The sequence below is a fragment of the Meleagris gallopavo genome, chromosome 5 (genome assembly GCF_000146605.3).
Source record: "Meleagris gallopavo isolate NT-WF06-2002-E0010 breed Aviagen turkey brand Nicholas breeding stock chromosome 5, Turkey_5.1, whole genome shotgun sequence".
Taxonomy (NCBI): Eukaryota; Metazoa; Chordata; class Aves; order Galliformes; family Phasianidae; genus Meleagris; species Meleagris gallopavo.
In genome coordinates this window covers 43,669,856-43,694,319 of record NC_015015.2, presented here as the reverse complement: position 1 = coordinate 43,694,319, position 24,464 = coordinate 43,669,856, and the positions used below count along the sequence as shown (strand labels likewise).

The following is a 24,464-nucleotide window of genomic DNA, read 5'->3' as shown; positions in this document are numbered from 1 at the left end:
TACTGCATCATACAGTGCTGTCAGCCCTAGAGAATGCCTACTTCAGACAGATGACGTCCCCTCAGAGGGGAGAAGGAAGGGATGCTGCACTGGCTCTTTTTTCTATGGGTAACTCACATAGGTGGTAACTTTACTGTATAGAGAAACTGTACCCACAGAGATGGGAGTGCATCAGTACATCATCTCCTTCCTAATGACAGCAGTATAACCTGCAGATCAGTACAACATGATGGACATCTCAGAGACTATATGACTGGTGCTAGAACATGTTTTTAAAGTTACATATTAAGTTAATTTTCACTGTTAATTACAGCTTGTGTTGTATTTGGCTAGGGAAGGAAAATATGCAGGGAAGTATGTTTCTGAGCTTCTAGTCTGAGCCATCTGGAACAGGTTATTATGTTATTCATGTTATGAGACAGCATTTATTTCAGACACTGGGTGAAGCTGACCTCCGCAGATAGCATGACATAATCCATCTTTGAAAAGGAGAGGGAAGACTCCCCAAACACCAAGAGTGTTCAGTTGGAATTCTGTACCAAGAGGTGGAAGAAACAAGCCTGAAACAAGCCTACTTTTCATGCAGAATTAGGAATTGAGACCAAATTTCCCACATGCTCAGTGTTATTCAGGTGGCATTAGGGGGAGATGCCTGTATTTCAGATTGCTGCCTGTCACGTTATATTGATACATGACAATATTAGAAACTTTCTTATTTAGTTATCTCTGGGAATGCTTTAATCAACCTCCAAAGTCAGACTGATCCCAGCCTGTGGATCTCATTGATGCTTGGCTGATGTCTAAATGCAATTGTTTCTGCAAATGCCCAGCAGTCATGCTTTAAGTGTTTTACCAGTTTTTCTGGTAGGAAATTTGGTCCCAGAAGATTTTGTAAAGAAACGAATGTTTTAATCATCTAACGTTTGGACATAGGCCCTTAAAGTGTCAGTTATTGGCAAAGTCCTGAATTCAGGTCTGCAGGACGGTAAAAGATGTCTATGACTTGTTATTTTCAGTATGTTTGAGCTTGCACACCTATCACCACACATCTGTATAATTTGACTGCTCTCACAGTTTGACAATGTCCTTGGGAATGTTCAGAGAGGGTGAACTTCTAAAAAAATTTACAAGAACTAAGAAACATTTTTGGCTGATATAGTTCTAGAGAAGTAAATGTAATAGCAGAATTTGAAAAGGAGATGAAATGTAGTAAAGGTAGAATATGACTTGTACTTGTGAAGCAGACTTTTTCGTTCAGGAATGCTGAGTGTAATTAACTCTCACTGGGTACTGTGACCTAAAAACAGCTTTTGTCTTCGCATTCAGAAGCTGTTTTGTTCTCCGGTGTTGAGGATCACTGTTACTGCAGTGTTTTGCATTACCTACAGGAGCATGGCACAACTCATACATTCCACTTTCTCATCCAAGGAGGGTAGAGTTATGTGCCCTTTATGTTCATATATTACACAATTTTCAAAATGTATGTCTTAAACATAATTAGAACTATGATTTCAACTCTAGCTATGTGCAAAGCAACTTTTCAAGACCATATTCAGTTATTTAACAGAACCCCATTCTGTACTGTGAACTGTTCTACACCTCCTCAAGAAGACAAATTCAAGGTAATCTAAACTAATCTAAACTGGATTTTAGAACATGAGGAAACAGTTGACCATTGAAGTAAGCGTGCTGCTCCACCTGAAGTCTCACCACCATCCTGCACATAAATGGTGAGGATGTCAGTAGGTGGTGTTGAAAGATACATTGAATAATACCCACTTTTACAGGGTGAACAAAAGAGTTTTTGTGTACCAAAAATGCTTTTCTTTATGCAACTCTTCTTATCAAAGAAAGATGTGAGTCTGGTGTGGCTACAACTCATTATTTGTGGCAGGTAGTAGCTACCAAAAGGTACAGCAAAAAATCCACTTAGCCATAACAAATCTTTTTATTTAGGAAAAAAAATCACCACGTTATGAACTAACCCAAGATGTGGTTTGGTACTCTTTTTATACTCTGGATTTTATCCACTCCAGCTGCCTGATGGAGACAAGAAAAATCAAAACATTTGTACAGTATCCCTTCTTAAGGGAGCTGCTTAGCTTGAGTCTGGATTCAGCTCCCATTTCCAGTGCTGGAGCACCTCTCCCAGATGGCTGATGAATCAGAGCTCTTCAGTCTGAGCCAGGAACAGACTTGTGTTGCACCCATGCCGAGATTCTGGCATGCATTAATGATTCTGCCATGGAAAGCAAGAAAACTTCCATGGATGAACAAATGAAGTATTAAGAAGTATATGAAACAAGTTCATGCACAAGTATGGATCATCAGAGCATCTGCTTTGCTGTAGAGATGTTTCTAATAGCTTCAGTGGATCTTCATGCACTTAGAATATAACAAGCATGGTGACTTGTAGGCTTGCTAGCTTTCCAGATCATTGAGCAACTCTGGTCTATGACGGAATGGCAACACTTCTGACCACAAATTTTTGCACAAATGAAAACTCACCCAGTTTTTGGTGGTTTTCTGATCCATGAAAAAACATGACCAACTTTGCCAGAATTCTTGTGTGCTTATTTTTCTTAAGCCCTAGAGAAATTTATTTAAAATAAATTAATTGGTTCTTGTTGGTCTGCAAATATATTGACACCCTACGGGAGAGTCTACATGTCCATGTAATGCGAGTGACGTAAGCGAGTCACTGAGAGACAAGCTGTCAAAAGCAGCACTGAGCTTCTGGTGCTGTAATTTTTTTTGTTGTTGTTGTTGTTGTTAATAATTTGGACAATCACAACCAGCTGGTGAGATATGGAGCTCTTGTCCTATTAGCACCAATGTGACTTCTGAGTGCTCAGCAGCCCTGAAGCAGCTGAATCTTTGTTTCTTAAGCTGTGTATCCACACTTTGAGGCCAGTTTTAGAAAAATCTGTTCTAACCGTTTCTCCATAATAATGGAGAGATGTGACAGAGATTTGTTCTTGTCAGACTTTTTAGTTCCTTGGGAATGGAAGATTTTCCCAGATGGAAGCTCTACAGAAGTTTAAAGTATTCATTTTATGTTTATGTCTGCATTTAATTTCTGTGTTCGTCTTTGGGTCTAAGATAATCTTTGCAGCATCTGCTTGCTTAGCTCTCACATCTCATAAGTGTTCTGCTTGACCTACTGAAGTTGTGCCTGAGGTAAAGTTGCAAAATACCTGAAAAGGGACTGTATTTCCTTCCTCTTCAGTCATAACTAGAGATCTGCAAGATATGTCTTTCCTGAGAAATTTCATTTCAAAACTTCTCCCTTAAGCACGGGCTCAGTCTAAAAAGAACCAGTGTTTGTAGACAAACCATTTGCTTTCCTTTGAACGTTTAATTTGTTTATTCCTGTTTTCAAATAATCCCTAAGCAATATAGTTCCTGTAGCTGTGATTGTCATGAATTCAAGTTATTCACCTCCCAGAGGGTCAGAACTTTCATCGCTATGCCGTTGGCACGAAGCAGTGGGTGTTGCATATTCATCGTCCGAGACACCGGCTAGAGGGCCTCAAAAAGTCTGACTTTTTTGTTCTCAGAACAAGGAAAACAATCCCTTCCCTTCTCCAGTCCCCTGATAAGAGTTTCTGTCCAATAACGGTGCTCTCTGCTCTGAGGCACATTTAACTGAGAAGTTTGCAGCGGGAGAGGCTTTCCTTCAAGCTGTTAGTGTTTTATCCTGGCAGGCTCCTCGAGATTGTTGTGAGGAGTCTAGCCAGTTGGTGAGCTTTGTAATCTAAACCAGCTGTCCCAGGCTGAGGCCCCCATTTGCATTGTTTAACATACTTAGAAAATGAAGTGTTCATTTTTAACATTCCTCCTCCAATTGGTTTAATGCTGAATTACAGAAGAGAACTAAGCAAAACCAGGTGCTTTCTCTGTATTCTCTCCAGTGTCTGAGGAGGTACAGACTGCTCCCGATCTTCTCCGTTATTTGCTCTTTCATTCTTTGGACTATAAATGACTGAGGAACTGAAGTACTAGCAGAGGGTAATGTTTGGAAACACTTTCTAGTTACTCATCAGCACAAGCTCTGTTTTTTTCCACCTTTCCCCAACGGTTTTGGACATGCAAGGATTAAAAAGGTAAGTGCTATGCATGAAACTTCTATACTTACTGAAGGGAAACCTACGTGTGGAAAATATCTGTGGCAAGGATTCGGTACGCCAATCCACTTGCTAAAGCCATTTGCACGGAGACGGGATCTCAATGGTCAGAGGTGGGGAAAGACGATCTGTCTGTTATTAAAGCTGCACTTTCTCTGACTATTTTCTTCTTGATGTGTGCTTATATTCTGCACTTTAAGAATCCCAGCATCTGTAGGAGCGCTGAATCGCAACAGCCAAATGGGTCCCCTGGCTGCAGTGATTAATTTGAAGCTAATTAGTTACCACTGCAGAAGTTAATTAGTACTTTAAAATACTCTGCCTGCCAGACAAGCTACTGTGACCAGTTGAATGTAGCACAAATAGGGTGTGCTGCATGTCTGTTAATAACTCTTGAGGGGACATGAGAGCTCAGTAACGGGCAAATTGTGATGGTGGCTGCAGACAGAACACATATGAGGCAATAAGGTCACTCTCCACCCCAGGAGGGAAGTATGTATTATCCTGTAACAATGGAAAGACTGGCTAGAAAAATATGGATTTTGTCTGACTGATTTTACAGTGGGTTTTGTTACTTTGCCCTGCTCCGCAATAATGCGAGGTGCAGCCCCAGGTATGTGAGGCAGCTAGGTGTGTTAGTGCTCGGCTACAACCTGCTGTACTTCCTTCTAGTGTTGCTCTTGCCATGTGCAAAGTGAGGGCGCAGTCTTTGTATTGCTACTTTAAAATGACCTCAAAAAGGTTTAAGGAATCAAAAATGAAGTGCAAGTGTAGATGGATAATGTTGTACTTTGACTGCTTTGTGTCAAGGAAAAGTCTGTGTAGAATTTGCTTTTCCTCGTCACTCAGAAGCTGCCAACAGACACAGCGTTATCTCCGCAGCACTACGAACAACCATTTTAGAGTTTGTGTTTACTTTTCAGAGCTTGTGTCTGTCTCCACACTCAAAGCAAATGTCTTCAAATGTGTCAGTCTCTGTGCATGCTTTTGCCTGAGGCTCTTGTTCTGCAGCTCACTTTGCACTGGAAATTGGAGACTCTAAAAGATAAAGTTGGCAGCTCACTGAAGTAGCAGAACTAAGACTACCTGAAGTATCTTGTGATTTCTGTGCTGGTTTGTGGGAAACATATACAATTGCCATTCAGAACTAGAATCCAAGCTAAGCAAGATTTAGGTTTAACTGTATTGATAAGAAACTTTATATAAGGAAGACTGAAACCCACAGTACATAGGGAAAAATCAATTCTTGCTGTCCTTTCCTGGTTTTCTGTCAGTGAATAAATACATCGGGGTGCAGGTTAGCTGATGGGAGAACTTCCATGCTCCAGGTGAAGAGTCCTGTGTATAGCCACAGAGCTGTTAGTGAGGGACCCTCTTCTGTCAGTTGCAGCAGAGACCCAGCAAGCCCCAGTAGGTGCCAAGGTGATACAACAGGAGATCTTCACTAAGAATAGCAGCTTCTGGTATCTGATGACCTGGCACAGTGTATGTACTTGCAGAGCAACATATAATTGAAGACTGGGGAGAAGGACAGAATCTGACCCTAAGAAAATAGATTAATCTCAAATATAGTCTCCTGGGGATGAAGTGTGGTTTAGCGGTTAGTGCAACTGGCTTGGATTCAGGACCTCCTGCATGTCATCTGCAGCCTTGCCAATGAGTTGCACGATGAGCTTAGGCATGTCCTGTGCTCTGGCTTACCCATCTGTAAAATGCAAATAATGTGCATGAAAAACTTTGATATTGTCAAAAGAAAGGTGCCAGAGAGTGGGCAACAATGCTCTATTGAATATTATGCCCTTCCTAATCAAACAGCTTCTCCATGGAAATGTTATAGAAAACAGATCAGTTAGTTGACATGTACAGTCTGATTTTAGTCACAATTCTATAAAAAAGTAGTAAAATTACTGAGATCTGAATGTGGCTCACAATCGTATCAGTCCCTCTCCAGAGGCCAAATTCATATTAGCAAAAAACTCTGGAATGCACTGAAGTGTCACTAGAGATTAGTTTGTCTGTGTGTAATTAATTCTGTATAATGAGCCTGGTTATCAGAAGGTTTTCAGCCTATTTTCTGTGCACATTACAGGATACTGACTGCTTTCACACTGATCATCTGCATTTCGAGTCCTGGAAAAGCACAGGTGAGAGGTGTACAGAGGGATCTGTGTACTGTTATATACTGAAGCACTATATGGCATGAGATTTAACTGGCTTGCAGGTGAATAAAAAGCTCTGTGGTCTCGGGTTTAAGTGAAAAGGAAGCTGTGTGGTCTAAGGGTTTAGAGGGGAGGACTGGGAGCCAACAGGATTCTGGAGTTGAACATGGACTGAGTTTATTGATTCATCCTTGCCAGCTCAGCAAAATATCTCTGCAGAAACCTGGACCTCACTAAAAACCTGATTCTGCTTCTGAACTGAACACTTCAGAAAAACAAAATTAAAGCTATCCCAAGAGAGCAAGGATAGCTCAGTTCTGTGGTGGGGAACACCCATGTTTGGAAAACTTATTCGTGTAAACAGGCATGTTCTGTGCATAGCAGTCTGGCAGACTCTTGTCTTAAGACTTTATTTTTGGACTATGAGCCTGAATGACTGCATCCTAGGTCTTCACTTTAATTTCTGCCCAAAGCCATTTTTGTTCAAGAGGCAGGATTTTTGAGGGTGAGTGAAAGTAGAGCAGTCCAGTTCTTGAAATAGCAGAAACATTAGTTCCCTATAGTTCTTTGTGTTCTTGGGCTCCAAGTGGATTTTAAATTAGGAAGAACAGTTCCCAAAGGTATGTTAAGTTTGGATTCCTAGTTGATAATCCAGATATATTCAATGTCCAGAGCTGCGTTTCTAAATATTCTTGCCAAAAGTCTTTGAAATGTAATTGTGAGTTTTCTTCTGTTACACAAAACATTTCCTGCACATGGCATCTTTACTGATATTGCTGTGGGGAAAAAAAAAAAAAAGAAGAATCTTGAGAAGACTCCATCCCTGTGCCTTCTGGTTACATCAGTGCTTCCTGTTCTCTGGTTGCCTCCTGCTCACCTTCCTTAGCATAGCCTCTTTTACTGGAAGGATCCATTTGTGTTAACTTTGCGGCCCACTGCTGAATTACTGGAGGCCCAGTAAAAACAAAGGAGAGCAGGGAATGTTTTCAATGGGTTTTGACAAAAGTTGCCATTACTGTCACTGTTTTAGAAATGCTGAGGGACAACGATTAGGTGCTACAAGTTCCAGCTCTGATGACATCCAGTAGCACAGGATAAGAAGGAGGAAGGTTTCCAATAACCTTGCATGCATAGAACATGTGTTGTGTAAAGAATTATTCTCAGAAGATTTAAAGGTTTGGTGTAAACTAAAAGCCTTACTTTTTTTTTTAAGTTTGTTATGTTTTATCTATGGCTTCTGTACAGATCAGGTGGCTAACTTGAGAAGTAAGTACTGAATTGTCCACATGTGGCGTTCTAGAGTGCGTTAGGGAAGGTAGCTAGTGCCATTAAACTGAGCTCCTTTGTTCTAGCAAAAACAAGACTCCAAAAGTGAAGAACAGCATGGAGTGAGTAGCACATCAGGTGTTGGTTATCCTAGCAGAGTAACAACCTAAACAGTCGCCACTTGTGGGAATTACCTTCTGAGTTAAGGGGCTGTCACACGTGTTGGAGGACTCAGGTTTATGCCTTTGTTTTGGTGTACAGAACTTTGTGATGTAGTGCTGAACACTGTACTAAGCATAATAATCCAGATGAGCATTTGACTCTGAAACCCTCTCATTGCACAATCACTGAGTGTCTTCTTTTTTTTTTTTCTCATTTTAGCAACAATGCACTAATGGGTTTGACCTGGACCGTGCCTCTGGGCAGTGCTTAGGTAGGTCTTAAATTAAATAAATGAATTTAAATTGAGGTTCAGAAATGCTAGCTTTATCAAATTAAAATTGTTCTGCTTTTGGTGTGTTTTAGCTGAAAAGTGTGTGGGTGTGTGTTTGTTTACATAGCCCAAGTATATGTCTAATTTAAACAACTGAGATACTAATTGGCTCAGGGCTTCTCAAATACCTGTAATGAACTCAGATAAGTTGGGGAGCTGAGTCCAGTCCCCAAATGGCAAGGGTTGTACGCATCCTTTTCTTTCTTCTCTAAACTCTGTACTGACTAATTTTGTTGGCAGCATCCATCTGGAGGCCACAGATGAAATCTACCACTGCTCCATGTTGAAACTTTAGGTCAGTCATTGAGGCAGTTGTAGGGAAACACTCACTTAGCCCTATAGCATATTTTCATCAATGAACGTGAATGGAAGCTTCCAGTCTACAGGGCAGCATTTTCTTCATGAAAACAATTAGAACGAATAACAGCAACAGGCAGTTGCTCTGTCACAGCAGCCTGATGCATCTGTGCTCCAAGAACCAAAAAAAAAAAAAAAAAGGTTTGGTTTGGGTAAACCAACTGTAAATTTCTAAATTTGATTCAACAATAATCTTAATTGGAACAGGGAAGAGGCCTAACTCACGTCTCCAGATCGAACATCCTTAACTTTTTCTATGGGAGGGAGCCCAGGAGTTCCAAATCAGGATTCAAGTTTCACAGCTGGGCAAACCAACCACCAGTGTTTGAAATTCTGATCTGCATGTTGTGGTTTGGAGAGACCTACGAGCAGGAACAGGCAGTAGCATGCTGCAGCCATGTGTAAATCAGTGTTTAAGCCAAACATTTGTAAGATAACAAAGCAGGCTTTCCTCTCCTCCTCTTCCCTTTAATATTGAATTAAAACAATTGGAACAAAGGATATGTTGATTATATGGGATGTTTCCAGTTTTAGTATGATATAACTTCAAAGCAAGACTCCACGAGGAAAGATTAGCTCTTCTGTTCAGAGAATCAAATTTTTAGCAAAGTCTTGAGAAAAATATGCTAACGATTTTTTTGATAGGTCACAGTAAGAAGCAATCACTCATTTAACATTTACAATTTTCCTTCCAGATATCGATGAATGTCGGACTATTCCTGAGGCCTGTAGAGGAGACATGGTGTGTGTCAACCAGAATGGTGGCTATTTATGTGTACCACGGACAAACCCAGTGTATCGATCACCATATCTGAATCCTTATTCAAATATTTATCCACCACCCCAAGCACCAGGCCCTGTTCCTAACTACCCTACTGTTACAAGACCTCTGATTTGTCGATTTGGTTACCAGTTGGATGAAAACAATCAGTGTGCTGGTGAGTAGTAGTAATCTTTATTTTGTATATTTATTTACATTATAGCTTGTCTATATGCAGAAACAATTGTCCTGTAATTGTCTCTTAGTTATTCTTGTAGCACTTGAGTCTGATATACTGAAATTCAGCTGCGTTATTTTAGAGGATGGAGGCTGTATCTTTCATATAGTCATTATACAAGCAATGTTTTAGTCTGATTATTTGATCGAGTAACCCACTTTCATGAGATAATTAAACATTATGTGATGTAAAAAGCATCTAATGGCAGGTGATTTGTCAGTGCATTGAAAGCACACTTTTTATGCTTATGAGTCTGTCTTTGAGAGAGAATGTAGTTTGCATTTGAGACATTAGACTGTGACTGATGAAACTTTGATAAAGTTCTTGGTCATGTGTGACCTTGTCCACATTTCTGGACTAGGTCTTCCACTGTAGATGGTATAAATAAGTTGTTTCCTCCCATGCTTTGCATTCTTCACTTAGACTGTGAGCCCTCTGAAGCACGTATTTTCTGTTGGTGACTGGTACAGAATTGCTGCCCCAGAAGAGCTTTAATATTGGGAATATCAAGGTCTTAAAAAAATTAATCAAAAACTGTGAAAATTTTCTTGTGTCAGTAGTTTTTCTTGTTTTGCATCTTTTATCTAGATTCTGATTTTACTTACTCCATTTTATCCCAGATTCAACATATCTAAGTTATACTTGTCAAATTAAGAAATTTTAATATATCCCTTTGATTTCTTTGCTTCTTATGATGATATATTATGCAGGAATGGGCAGAAAAATTTCAGGACTAAATGAAAGGAAATTCCACTAGCCAAAATATTTGATGACAAACTTGGCTGCAAGAGATAAGGATCGAACCAATCTCTGGTGACTGCTCAGGGTTAATGCTGGAGATGTAGTTCACTGCTTACTTCTGTGTCTCAGTAGTCCTAATGATAAGGCGTGTTTTCTTATTTGTGTATGTAGTAAACTTCTTGTAGCTAATTTGTAACAACAGATAAAACTGACTTGTCTTTTGGGAAGACTCTCCCCTATTTTCTGGAATTTCTGTCAGGACTTGTTTTCAGATGGTGTTCCTCATTTGCTTCCCTTTTGAGGCGACCATGGTGCACAATGGGAGATGCTGGACCGTAGACTCAAATTCAGATTCTTTTAGGCTTATTTTTCTATACTCTGAAAAAGTTTTATTTCATTTTCTTGCATAGAGTTTTAAAATCCTGAGATAACTGGTGTGTTTGCAGTAAAAATAAGCATACATACTATCTAGTCCTTTAAAAATTGCAGCTAGTACTTCTGATCTTAGCGAAGCGATCATCCTAAGTTATTTTGTCTATTGATTTGTAGGCTTCCAAGAGTGTTTTCATTTTGGTAACTTTGATGTAGATGAGTCAGGAAATGGGACAGTTAATAGAAAAGAAGTGCTGAAATCAAAGGGGAAATGAAACCTCTGTATTTCACTCTGGCTGGCTTGCTGCACATAAAGCCACACAAATCAAAACAGGTGGATTTTGGAAACTTTTATAATGCAACTTCCTGCCCATAAAGGTCATGTGTGTTCCTGTTCATACTAGCAGAAATATGAGGGCTAATTCCTTCTTCAGTCTGGTCCATTCACTTCTGTCGCTTTAACTTTCAAATATGGCAATTTAATTGTGAGAAAAAGTTTAAGGAATAGAGACATTAGTAAGTATAGACTGGAAAAGACAGACTATCATTTGAGTATCACATTTAGCTGAAAGAAATTTTTGAAAGTCTTCACGAGGTTTGAATTTGGGCTGATACATAGATCATATTTGTGTTCGAGGAAGGAAAATGAAACTTAGAGAAAACGAGACCTGTCAGATTGAATGTGCCTCTGCTGAGCTGTGTTTTCATTTTTCATTTAGAGAAATCCTGTGGAGACATTCATTGTCTTAATGCAGTATTTACTTTTGTACCCATGTGCCACGGAATGGAAAGCATAGGCACCAGGAGAAAGGTATGAAGTACTGCATGTCTCAGTGCAGAGGTGGTAGAAAGGTCTCCTCCCCTCTTAGCAGGATTTTGGTGCAGTCAGTGAGGTTGATGTACAAGCCATGGAGATGAGGCATTAGGGCACTTTGAGGGGGTCTCCAGCCAGCACTGAAATTTTACCCAAGTCATTTGAGGAAGTCTTAATCATTGAGTCAAGGCTGCATCTCATAATAAGCAAATTATAAGTGCTGCCTATGCTACTGGTATTTTGGTTGCTCAGTACTTCCCTGCTTGTCAGCATTCAGTATGCTGTTAGAGTATGAAGCACTTCAGGGGTTAATTTTGTGTTGGAAAGATTGAACAGAGTAAACTGGAAGATATTCTACCCAGTAGCTGAACCACTATATAACTTACAGGTTTGTTATGCTGGTGTTCTGGCATCTTCTTCCAGGACCTTCTTTCCAAATAAAAAATTAGTCACAGGTATTTCCATTAAAGATGATGAGACTTTTTGCTTGTTGGCTTTAGGGGAAGCAGAACTATTCTAATGCCAATGTTTCTGAGAAATATCCAGTTTTTAACGGAGTACACATTTTCCTCTGGTCAGATATGGGGTTACAGGTCTGGGCCACATTTTCTATTGCTAGGCCAACAGAAATCTTTACTTTCCCTTTGAATTCCAGTCAAAACAGTTTATTAAACACAGGAACCTTCCTTGGGAGATTTGCAGCCTCAGCTTTGAAACACTGAACTTGTTCAGGGGGCTTCCAAAGTGAAACAGGATAAAAATCTAATCTAAAAGCAGTGTAAGATTTACCAAGGTCTTTTTTTTCTTATTTCTTTTTTTGTGACAAGGTCACTCTGTCCTCGCCTGGCACCTGGCCTGCCTGCCAAGGCCCCACGTCCCTGGCTCTTTGAAGAATGTGCACCACAGGTGGTTCAAATAACATTCCCCCTCATGGGGGCTGATATATTCCAACATAGCAAAAAAGAAATACAAACATTTTTTCTCCCTTTCCATCTCTTTTGGCCTCATCCTTTTTGAGCTGCATGGTCACAGACAGGGTCTGGGTATCCACGTTTCTTTGCCATCCTGTTTGCTGCTCTTACCAAGCACCTTTTTCACTTACCTGGCACAAGTGCTTCTCAGTGACACCTGTCGGTCCTGCTTTGCCCCCCCATTCTCCTCTGCATGGTGCAGAATCAGCTGTAGCCATTTGTGGCAAATGGCAGAGAAATACTTTGACAATAATTTGTTTTAAATCTTCTATAAGCTTGTTACTTTTATTCCTGTTGCTGAAGGCCTTATGCCTTGTATGTATAAGTGTACTGTGTTTTCAACTGCATGACGTACGTGTAAATTTATTCCAAAGGAGATCAGGAATGATTTACAGCCATAAGTAATGCTGGAATAAAAGACCAGATACAGGAAAAAGCAATGAACATCTAATGCAAGAGCACTGCTTGAACTATTTATCTTCTAATGCTACTTTTCTATAAATACTGAACGTTTAGTCTTTAAAATGATTTTTTGTTCGTGGCACTTGATCTCCTAACTGTTGGCAAGATTACACTGGAGTGAGTGCTCATGTTTGTGCATTATGCATTGGTAAACCCAGAGTTCTTTCCAATTTTCTTTTACTCCACCTCACTGTTTTTCTGATTTACAATAATCTTTAAAACATGCCTCAAACACAGATCCTTCTGATCACTGTGGAAAGAATCGTAATGGTTGGACTCTGAGTTTTGCTTTTACTCCCATTGATAACATCGACAATATGAGCAGATCTTGTAGGTGGGAAGGTATCTTAAGATGATTGAATCCAGGAATTAGAGCAAGCAGACTGCAAAAATGTGGAAGTACATGTTCAGGAAGATATAAGTGTAAGGCAAGATGAGTATGACCTAGAGATGGAATGAAGAGAAGACAGTGGAAGAGGTAATTAAAAAAGTAAAAAGGGGGGGAAAAAAGATATCATCTTCATTTTTGAAACAAACACTAAAAAGAAGCAGGGAAAAAAAAAAAAAAACCAACCCAAACAACAGGGACATTGAAAGATCATCCAATCATAAGTGAGAATTGTTCTTCAAGGCCTCTCTGTGCAGTAGTCATTGCTTCACCTTTCCTCATTTCTCAGAATGCCAGAATCTCCTACATTCCCGCCTACAGATCCCTGGTCCTACATTCATGGAATGAAACTACTTCCTTCAAAAAATTACCTTTGCACAGATGGATTTTACATCATTATCATTTATATTATTGCAAGCATACCTAAAACCCACATCCAAGCCTGCAATCATACTGACCTGACCATTACACAACCTCATTACGAACAGCCTATGCCTAGATGTGTTTTCAAGCGAAATCACGGAACCAGATGTGTGTGTCTTGGGGAGAGGAGGGAAATGAAGATACAGAAAAGTGAAATGAGGTGCCCAGGTCTTGCAGCAGGACCACAACTGTGCTGAGACTAGAGCCCAGAATTCTTTATCCAATGCCTTAGCCATTAAGCCAGGCTGTCTCCTAATAGTAACATATCTACAGTGACCTCTTTGGTGTTAGAAACAGGAGGAAAAGGAGGGAAATGCAGCAAGAAGATGGTGCCCTGGAAGGAGTTGTGTAAAGGAAATTCAAATGGAATCAACTCTTGCTATTATCTTCTTTAACGCTAATTAGTCCAGCTAATTAGCCTTGCTATTTCAGAGGCCAGGTCCTGATGGTAGTGCATTATGCCTGTTGGGCAGCACTGCCATCATGTCCAAATTAACTAGAAACAGAAAGATTGCATGAGAATAGATTCTGCAAGAGGTTCATGGCAGCCTCCTGAAAAGTTACGTAATTGATTACATTTCCTGATTAAATTAAGGACCATGGTGTTTAGCCTTTATTCCTAAGATGTTTTTTTTCAAGAGCTATTGTATGGAGGAATACAAATAAGAACCTCATACTACCACTGCAATAGAAAAGTTGCCTCTAAAAATCACAAGAAGCTGTAGTTGATGGCTAAGACTTGGGCTGGAGGATTTGGTTCTTGACAAACGTGCTGTATATGTTGGGGCTGGATTATTCTGTTTAAACTGAAATAATGTTTTTTCAGGGTTGTGAATAATTTCACAATGGATGATAGCTGCTGAAGTAGATTCCTGACAACTACCTTTAAAAAACAAACAAATGGAAACAGGCAAAAAAAGGCCTTGTTTAATAATCCCACAATAATGAAGCTCAAAGTGAGGCATGTGGAACTTCCTTCTCTAGTGTGTTAGACTGGATGACTATCACTGGGCACTTCTGTTTGTGTTATGCATAGATCAGAGTAGAGGCACCAGAGTTTTTCACTACCTCCCATTTACTTCAAGGATATCTGTGCTGCAAAAGCTTGCAGTGGCAATTTGACTCTGCTGTTTTTCAGCCACCGTATACTTATACTGTGCTCATTTCATGTTCTAACAAAACTCAAGATGGCTGTCCCTTGATTATCTCACATAATGATGAGACAAGACAGGTAAAGATGTTGAAAATACAAGCTATGTGCTTTAACACAGGGGACCATATGCCAGGGGACTAATCGGAAAAGAATCGTTAACACCGAACAGTACAGATATGCTTCTAGTGGATAAATCTGCAATGTGCAGTTCCAGACAAACACAGTTATTCTTCTGGGTCCAGTCTCAGTACTTCCGGTACGATGGTCTGATTGATTCATAAGCCCAACAGTCTTTCTGAAGGTAACTGTGTGTTGCCCATAGAATCATGTAATCTTTTGAGTTGGAAGGATCCCTTAAAGGCTATCTAGTTCTCCCTGCAGTGAACAGTCACCTACAGCTCTATCAGGTTGCTCAGAGTCCCATCCAGCCTGACCTCGAGTATCTCCATGGTTGGGGCTGCCATAAAATATTAATGGATGGAAAGGTACATCTGAAACCGCTGAGAGCTCCTTCCTCCCTTAAGAAACCATTGAACCAGTGTAGAGGATGGGCTAGGGCTGAGGAAAGGCAAGAGTCAGCTAGCTCCTTCTTAGGAGGGTCACTCCTACATAAACTTGCACCGATAAGCATATCCTACCCAGCAGAATTTAAAAGCGTGCAAATAAAGAATAAGCGTGCAAATGCTGCTTTTCACTGCAGTGTGACCATTTGTGGTGGAAGGGTTCACTTGATAGAGAAGGTTGCTGTATGTGTCAATAGGATAAACTGAGCTGTCTGTGGCTTGGATTATTTCCTTCATTCCTGGCTAAGTACAGTGTGGAAAGAGTATGGTCTGGTGGTTAAAGCACAGGCAAATGGTTCATTTATTTGTAAAGCTTCTAGTACTTACATAGAGTTGAGTAAAATTGAACCAAGAAATATATAAGCCAAGAAAGCTGGTATGTTATTAAGAAAACTGGCATTTCTTTGTATTAGAGTGAAAAATAGGATGTTCCTGGGTATGGCAACCTAATAATAGGTGTAAGTCCATCACTCTGCATTTCAGTGCCTTTTAGGCATCACTGATGGGCTGCATTACTGTGCAGTGCTGTGGAGAAGGGAAAATAAAATAAACATGTCTACATTATAGCCACAACTGAACTTGACTGAACCGTAATCATACTGGTTAAATTGCTTGATAGTCAGCAGCCCAAGGTCAGGAAGCTTGGCATCTCTGTAGACTGTGTCTGCTCTATTTCATGATGTGTTCCGGCTTTCTCTTTTCCTTGGAGTTGCATGATATCTTTGGTGACAAGGCAGCAAGAATACAGGAATCTCATCTCACTTGCACTGAGGACTGCAGAGGGAAAGAGAGTCCAAGAGATTTAACTTATTCACTGGGATGCGGCTAGATTAATGGCTTTGCTTAAGCTCGGTCTCTGAACTGGGGGGTTATTGGTCAACTGGGCTTTGAGCCAGATAATACACAGACTTCAGCTGTCAGCAAGAGCTCGTTGGCAGGATGTTGCATGTGATTCATTTCAGAGGAGCAGTACTTGTGCCCAGCCTGCCATGTCCTCAGGCATGTGCTGGCCAGCACAGGGCTCCAACCCCACATGGTTCCTTAGACTCAATACTGAAAGAGGGTTGATACGTGGGTTCTTGTGGCTGCTTTGCCATTATTATGTCTTAACTTCCAGGGATTCCAGCAGTGCCAGATCAGTTACAGCCACAATGTACCGATTAGCTCTGTCTGCTTTGGAGCAAATTGAGAGCTTTCCTTTGTGGGATAGCTGTCATGCCAAGCTGGCCCACAATTACAGGACTTAAAAGAAAATGAGTCACCTAACAGTGCTGGAAGATCGACAGACTTCACAAGTACCCTTCCTCAGTCTGTTGGCTTTGTGGCTCGCACTCCTCCTGCTTTCCTGTGGTGTCTATTTTGGCTGTGGGTGATGGTCCGTGCATAGCATTCTGCTGGGAGCCTCAGGGTTGTGTGAGTGCTTCCTTCTCTACATCCCTGGGGAATGATGTGCAGCATTCAGTGCCAAGTGGTGGAATTGAGTGACTTTCCTTAACAGGAAGGCTTATTTATTTTCAGTGCTGTTAATAGCACGAGCACTCTGCTCAGGCCCATGGTAATCTCTGCATGTATTTGCAGCACCCACAGTACATAGAGATGGCAGTGTTCTCAATGACTTAAAAGTCACCATTTGTCTTGGCCTCGCACTTATATTTCTTGGGTGAGCTTTGTTTTTTTTTTCTTGGTTCCAGCCTGAAATTGGCCATGGCTGTATGTCACAATCAAGATGTTAAGCCAAAATATATAGAAAATATGAATTGGCTCCTTTACCAGTATAAATCAGCCACATGGGCAGTATGTTTTGCCAGACTATGTAGGCAGAGGTAATTTGCTGGCTTTGTTCCCTTGTCTTGTCCTGTGGATGCTGGACCCATGGCAGAGGTGCCATGCAGAAATATAAGTGCTTGCCGGACAGTGTGTGGAATTTAGCATGTTCTGACCACTTCATCTGCCAATTGACTGGTTTCCCATTTCAGTACTTCAACAAAATAAGAGGATTTCTCAAAGAAAACAAAGCTACCAGGAGATGAATGGGAGTTCATCACTGGTTCAGTTCAGGGGAGAAGTTGTAGTGCTCTGTCTCTCCATCACCCCATTGGGGATGACAAAATCCACTGAAGTCCATCTTCAGTTCTAACACCAGCAAAACCCTCTCTGCTTTTAGTTCATCTCAGCCATGAGTTATGTTTACAGGTGCCCACTGGCGTAAGGCTGTGCTGCAGTATGAGGATGAAGATTGTCCAGTTGGTAGGTTGATAGTAGAGGTCATGGGAGAGCTGAAAGGAACACTTGGGTTCTCGAGGCTTTTTTAGGGCCCTTGCTTTCACTGACCACCGTCCATAGTGGAAGTTTGACATGTAAATGTCCTTTGGTTTGTCCTGCAGCCCTTTGCCACTGGCTGCTAGTACAATCTCTCAATTTTTTGCTCAACATTGCTTTCATTTTTAACCATTAGTCTGAGGAATTCAGTATTTGAGTATCCAGCTGGAATATATATATATATATGTATATATATAAACTGCCTGAAAAAAAAAGTTAGTGAGAAAAGAGTCTTGAACATTTGAGAGTGGGATAGATATTAATGGGTAAATTTATGTTGTTTTTTTGACATATTTCCAGCTTCCAGTGTATGGAGGTGCAGAAGAAAACTCTTAGCTTTATCTAGCACTGTAAAATTCATTCGCGTGGGTAACAGCCTCCACCCATTAAATAACAGTTATTGTCACTGTGGTGAAGGAATGCAAAACTGAGATAGATAGCTTAGATGAGCAGCGTAGGGCTCTCCTTCAGAAGGAGAGATCTTGGAGCAGTGCAAGGTCAGTTTGCCAGACTGCCACTCCTTACTCCTGAAGCAGGAGCCAGGCCAGGGAGAGGAGGTGCAGTCCAAAAGCTGAAGCATGCTGCTGGTTTCCTGCTATTGCAACCCCTTTGGGGATTCCCAAACCAGGCATAGGCTGGAGCAGCCTTGGATCTGTCATTTATTTCAAAGGCAGAGCACAGCAACATATACTACACTTGCTGCCAGCAAATCACTAAGTATTGTATCTGGAGTTTAACCCAGAAGCAGATTGAAATTATTTTAACCAAAAGTAGAGCTGACTCTGTGATGGGACAGCCCATACTGATAGCTAACTGTTGGTTTCATGCAGTCTTCTCTAAAGATTGTAGCTTGCCAGCTTTAGAAAGAGGTATTCTTCCCCATGAAGAAGTTCTATTTGAAGCTGTAGTACAGAGCTGTTTTATATTATTCAGCCAGTAAGATGCTTTTTGGGGCAAAATTCTAAGTGAAGTAAGTATGTTCTGAAGCTGATGAGAATGTCTATCATCACAAGATATAAAATACCATCACACTACTCCTCTAAAATCTCAAGCTCGCCTCTACAAGCTTGGGACATAAAGCTGTTTCAGAAATGCATGAACGATTGCGAGGTCATTCCTTCTGACTCAGAGAAGACCTTGAAATGCTGAATTGAGCACTGTCTGCTGTATGTGATTAGAAATGATAAGAAATACTGCAAATAGTAAAACTCTAATTGCACAAGCAACTTGCTAGACATGGTCTGTGCTGAAGGTTGGGCCTTCTAAAACATGCCCTTTAGTAGTAAGTGGCTAATAAAGGGAAAGTATTATGATAAAGGAAAAATACGATTTAGGTCTTTGCTGGAGCAAGTCCACATGATGGGAAACTCAGAGTAAGAGGATAAATTTGCTCCAGGAATAACCACAGACTTTAAATGTTCCAGCTGGTTGAGAACACTGACTTTTTTGTTTATTTATTTACTTCATTAAAAAAATATATATGAAAAGAACATATTTTTTCAGGCCAGGCCACTTGGAATTGAACCATTTTGGCTTGAGAAAGTTCAGTGTGAACACGCATCTTTCTGAGCTTTCATGGGATCTGTGAGAGCTGACGGGACATCCTGTGATATCTATGGTATGGTCAGCCACACGTTCAGCCCTTAGGGCTAGTTAGACATTTCTGAATTCTGGGCAAAGAGGTTGGACGAGCCTTGGAGCTTTGGGGACAAAAGCATTCAGATCTGTGTGAGTACATCCAATGAAATAGTTCATTTGGTGGGAGTCCACCTTAACAGTTTCCAGTAAATTAAGCAGAGATTCACAAAATATTGCCAAAGTGAACCACACTGATAACAAGGTTTACAACTAATCTGAGTACAAGCATTCTGACATCAAAGTTAAATATATTTATATTAAGATCAAATCAGAAGTTCTCTAGAATTTGCTGGAAACAAAAACTTGCGGAAAATGAACTTTGACTTCAGTTGATAGTAGAATTTGGGTTTTTAGAGATAAAGCTTTTGTCGTGATAAAAACAAAAAAGAATGTAGCACACCATCCTGGTTAAATTAAGATGCTTATCTGAAGCCATGAGTCTTCTCGGGATTCTGGGGTGTGTTTGCTTTGAGAAGGTAAGGCTGGCAAGAGGATATTTCTTCTTGCTATTTTGAACTGTCTAATGTGAGGTGTGGAGAAAGCCAGATTCATCTCAAAAGTGCATGTGAACATGAATGGGCAAAATTTGCAATACAGGAAATTCTCTTGATATGTCAGAGGAAGCATTATCACTGTGCAGATGGTCAATCACTGGAAGAGAGGCTCATAAAGCTTGTGGCTAAAGGCTGTATCCTTGGAGAAACTGAAAACTTAGCTGGAGAAGGCCCTGAGCAGCCTGATTGAACTGCTTCTGAATTAAGAGGAATCTTGGGCCAGATGGCATCTTTAGGTTACCCTGATAAGCCTTATGCAATTCTGTGACTTCAGTGCCTGAAGTGCAGGAGCTTGTGTCTGATATTGGATGTAGCCTTTAGTTTATCTGTGCCTGAAACTCCCTTTGAGTTTTAGCATTGATTTAGAAGAGACTTTGAGCTCTAGCACTGATCTTAAACTGCTGTAAGATCTTTGAATGGAAGATGGTAGAGTGAAGTACAAGGAATAATCAGAAGAGAAGAACTATATTCTCAGCAAAGTAAATCCTTCATTTCACTGAGTGCAAATTCAGCTAAGGCCATCCAGATCAACAGATTGGATTTGTGGCAAAATCAGTAGAGAGGAAGAATATCTGCCCATACCTTCTTCGATTTATTGACTGACAGCTAGGGGTCAGGGCTTCTGCAAGTGTGAGGTAGTTTAAGGAGATGCTTCAGCCCCACATCTTGGCCTGCCTGGTAGTCACAGCCATCCAGAACCTGTCATCATCCTGCTCAAACCTTGCAGTTCTTGGAACTAAACAAAACACAGCTCTCTGTTCCTAATGACTGGGCACATCTGCTTTGAGCTCTTTTCCTGAGATTGCATACATGTTGAAAATTTCTGTACTAGTTTATGTTTTGAAAGTAGTTGAATGAAATTAAAAACAAGGACAGGAAGAGGAAGGGAAAAAGCTCTTTCAGATGAAACATCTTTTTCTAGGGAGCCATGAACAGAGAGTAAGGAAGGCAGGAGAATTGCCAGTAGATATCCACATCACACACTAACTAGAGGAAACCAAACCTTCCATATCCACACAATTTTCACTTATCTGGGAAGAATTGCAACCCAGTTGGACGGCAGCAAATTTGGAACACTGCAAGAAAGAATTCCAAGCAAATGTGGCTCAATCATTATAAAACAGCCAAATCTGAGTTAAAGCCAGTTACTTGAGCAGGGATTATAGGCATTTTCCAATGATCACCACTACAGAAATAAATAAATAGATTACTTGCTATGTATACACTCAAAGGGAATGTTGCCCAACATGCATAGCTCTTTGCTGTTAACAGTAATGAGAACACAGCTGTCTGAGCTTGGAAGCCAGTATTTGCAAAGGATAATTCTCAAGGATTTTTATTCTCCACTGGCTTTTGTCCACTACCCAATCTTTGCTTACAAAAGAGCCCGAAAGGCCCTAACATTTATACAAGAATTACCTCGGCTTTGCGATACTTTTGAGATTGTTATAAAGCATGCTGTCACATGGACAAATTTGAAACTCGGATGAAATATGAAAAACAAATTTCTCTCCTGATAAGCTGCTCAACTTCCTTAGTGCCAATCACAACCCTTTTTTCGTAGTCAATCACGCTGTCTCCTAGAGCAACTGGCAAGGACTGCTGCTGTGGGCCAAGATGTGAAGCTTTCCCATCCCAGGTAGTTCACAGCTTCAAACTGCCTGCACTGCTCATGTCTGAGGCAGACAGCTGTGTGACTTGAGTAGCTCTGCGGAGCTTCTATAGCCAAGACAAAACCTCTCCACTATCCATGGGCATGTTCTGTTAGCACTCATGGTATGGCCAGGTTATTTTCCATGGTTTGGTCAGCTAGGTTCAGGGGGCAAAGTCTTTGATTTCTCAAGAAAGACAAATACAGTCTTTGTTGTGTGTGCTTTTAACTCAAATGGAAGAGTTAGGTGACATGAAACGATCTACAGCCATGTCACTTCCATCAGGAGTCTCCTGTGTTTCCAAGCCAAACTGCTTTGAATCCAGTCCATTCCCAAATGAGATGATGGTGATGAATGCTGAAGTTTTGTGTGAGATCAATTAGAGATCAATTTCTTATCACAATTCATGTTCCCCATAATGGAGATCCCTTGCGTTTTCAAGTCTGCAATATTTAACTTTCACAGCTGCCTGTACAGCATGCTTGAGTGATGGGTAAAGTTTTTGCCATGTTGTATATCAGAAGAAGATGCATTTTGATGGAAAAAAAAACAATCCTTTCAGTAAAAGTTTCTGCCTGCCCCATAGGTGGAGATTTGCATCCCTTTGTTTTCATTGTGACTTTAATTTCTGACTCCATTTGGATCCATTTCTCCTGCTATATTATAAGTAGGGCTGTTCTCTTTACTGGTTATTGTGGTATACTCACAGTCTTGGACTTCTTCGGCCTGCCAAAACATTTGGAAAAGGAGCTCTTAATGACTCAGTTAAAATGTACGTTCAAGAAGTTCACTTATTAGAGGAAATGTAAACTGACCACCAATTGGCTAAACCAGCTGGCTGGACTATTTGTGCTAGTGATTTCTCAGAGCTCCCTGGGGAGTGTAAGCAGGAATAGCAGTTCTCTTCTTTTAGTTCTCTCATGCTCTGTTCCCTAACAGAAAAGTCTTTAAAATAATTTGTTGGAGGAGAAGCCAGTAGCATTTTACAGATATGTTTAAAAGCTTTATAAATAGTCTTAAACTCCTGTACATCTAGTATATTCCTTCTCACATGGTCTTTTAGAACTATCTGAAAGAACTGCAGAAAAAATATACAATTTAGCCATAGGAAAAAATTACTTCTTCAGTGTTAATGGTTTTACTTCTGTGAAATTTTGCAAGCCTTCTCTAGAGGTTATTCTGTGAGACTATTTCAAGCAATGCAGCAAAAGGATGACTGCAAGGACCTTTTGCTTGAAGTATGCCTTCATGTCTCAGTTGGCTGTGTATTTGCTGGCTCTGACTGCACTCCTTTTTCTCTTCCATTGCAATACAAAGTGTCACTTGCATAACCTCCCAGCAGCTGGGATTATTCTCAGTAAATGCTCTCACCACCATATGAGCAGATCTCAGTGTAGCAGATGATCGTAAGAAATAGGTCATTCTGAGAAAGGGATAATACAGCAGTAACATTCTATTTGTACAGCTGAAAAAGATGTTTGCTGCCAATGAAGATGAAACCACTGATGTGAGCAGCAGCTGCTTGGTACCTCTTAGTTCAGCAGGTTCAGCATAGACACTGGAATTGGAATGCTAGCAATTCTTGACCCTGCTTCTACAGGGTCACTGTGGTTCTGCTGTACCACAGCTACTTGGAATAGCAATAAGTGCAACATGAAAATAACTGAGATTCCCAAATAACATGCACTGACCATAGATTTCATTAGTTGGGCAGAATGTTGATTGGGAAATCATGGGTACGGAGAGCACAGTTATACCCCAATCCATGGGCTTCTGATGCTTAAGCAAAGCTCTCGACTGAAAGTACTAGTTTTGCTTATTTTCAATTCCAAAATTAACACGCAGACTGTGCTTTCATGCAGAGGTTTTTGTGGGAGGAATCCATGCAACCAGCTGTGATCTTAGAAATTGCTGACAGTGAGGAGCTATGATCGTGCAAGATGATGCCTAGACTGAATCATGCACTGCACTTTTCTAAGCAAAAGAGAAGGATGCTGCCACCCTTCTGTCCCCCTTGCTATATACTTTATATCAATTGCTGTCCTACAAACTTCACTCACAAAGGCAGGACTGGAACTGTGCTCAGAGAGCAAAGTCCTTTCACAGTTAAGCCGATGTTTATTATCTTTGAGCAACGTTAAAAGTGTGCTAGCTACGGAAATGCTCCAATAGCTGGCAGGAGATCTAGAACCTGTGACACATGTTGAGCAATTTTCATCCCAGGCAGAAGTACACATTTGTGGCTTACATTAGTATCCCCTTCCAGACTGACCATCTATGTGAAAAAAGCACTTTAATCCTTCTTTAGAAGTCAAACAATAACAATAATGCATGCGGGATGCAAATAGAAAATTAATTCAACAATCTGTCCAGTCCTCAGACACTGAAATATGCAATTAAACAGGTGTTTAGGGAGTTGATCTTGGATCATGTCCAAACTCAGCAGGGTCAGTTGTCCTTGGAAAAAGCCCCTGACCCCACACAGCAGCAGTTTGAATTTGGCTCTGGTTTGCACTTTAGGAATGTGGCATTGTTATTTCTTCCCTTTTCTTATCAAATATAATTATCTTGAGAAAAAAACTTTTGAGAAAACATGTGATTTCACCGAGTAAAAATCTACTACTGAGGAAATTATTTCTCAGTGTCCAAATAAGGAGTGGGGGAAAGTTTGGGGAAAGTTCTCTGTTCCAAGTAATTTTGGATCTGAAACCCACGTTACTGAGCTCGGATGTTTAGTCCTGGCCTGTAATTACTCTTACAAAACATAGACATCCAATCTTTGTATTATTTTAAAAAGGAGTCCTGAGGGTTATAAATGACTGAATGAGCTTCAGTGTTTCAGCAGACAGAGATTCTGGAATGAGCTCACAGATTTGAGTCTCTCTGCAAGAAATTCGTATCTCAAGAGTAATGTGAATTCCTGGGGTTGTGTTGGGGTTGGTACATTGGCAGGGCTAAAATAAAAACAGAATAAAATAAGGAAGTGTGGCCCCAGAACAACAATATTCCTGGTA

At 40.6% G+C, this 24,464-nt stretch overlaps 2 protein-coding genes across 2 annotated transcripts in view; both read left to right on the top strand.

Annotated features, from left to right (window-relative positions):
- The window catches only part of TRIP11 (thyroid hormone receptor interactor 11), a 308,569-nt gene that overhangs the window by 35,156 nt on the left and 248,949 nt on the right, over window positions 1-24,464 (top strand). Inside the window, 1 exon segment of the mRNA XM_031553780.1 lies at window positions 9,098-9,340. Coding sequence (XP_031409640.1) covers window positions 9,098-9,340 — 243 coding nt within the window.
- Window positions 3,576-24,464, top strand: part of FBLN5 (fibulin 5) — a 47,755-nt gene continuing 26,866 nt past the window's right edge. The window contains exons 1-4 of the mRNA XM_003206665.4: window positions 3,576-4,106; window positions 6,217-6,271; window positions 7,934-7,985; window positions 9,098-9,340. Coding sequence (XP_003206713.1) covers window positions 4,090-4,106; window positions 6,217-6,271; window positions 7,934-7,985; window positions 9,098-9,340 — 367 coding nt within the window. The 5' untranslated portion in view covers window positions 3,576-4,089. The remainder of the gene's footprint in view (window positions 4,107-6,216; window positions 6,272-7,933; window positions 7,986-9,097; window positions 9,341-24,464) is intronic.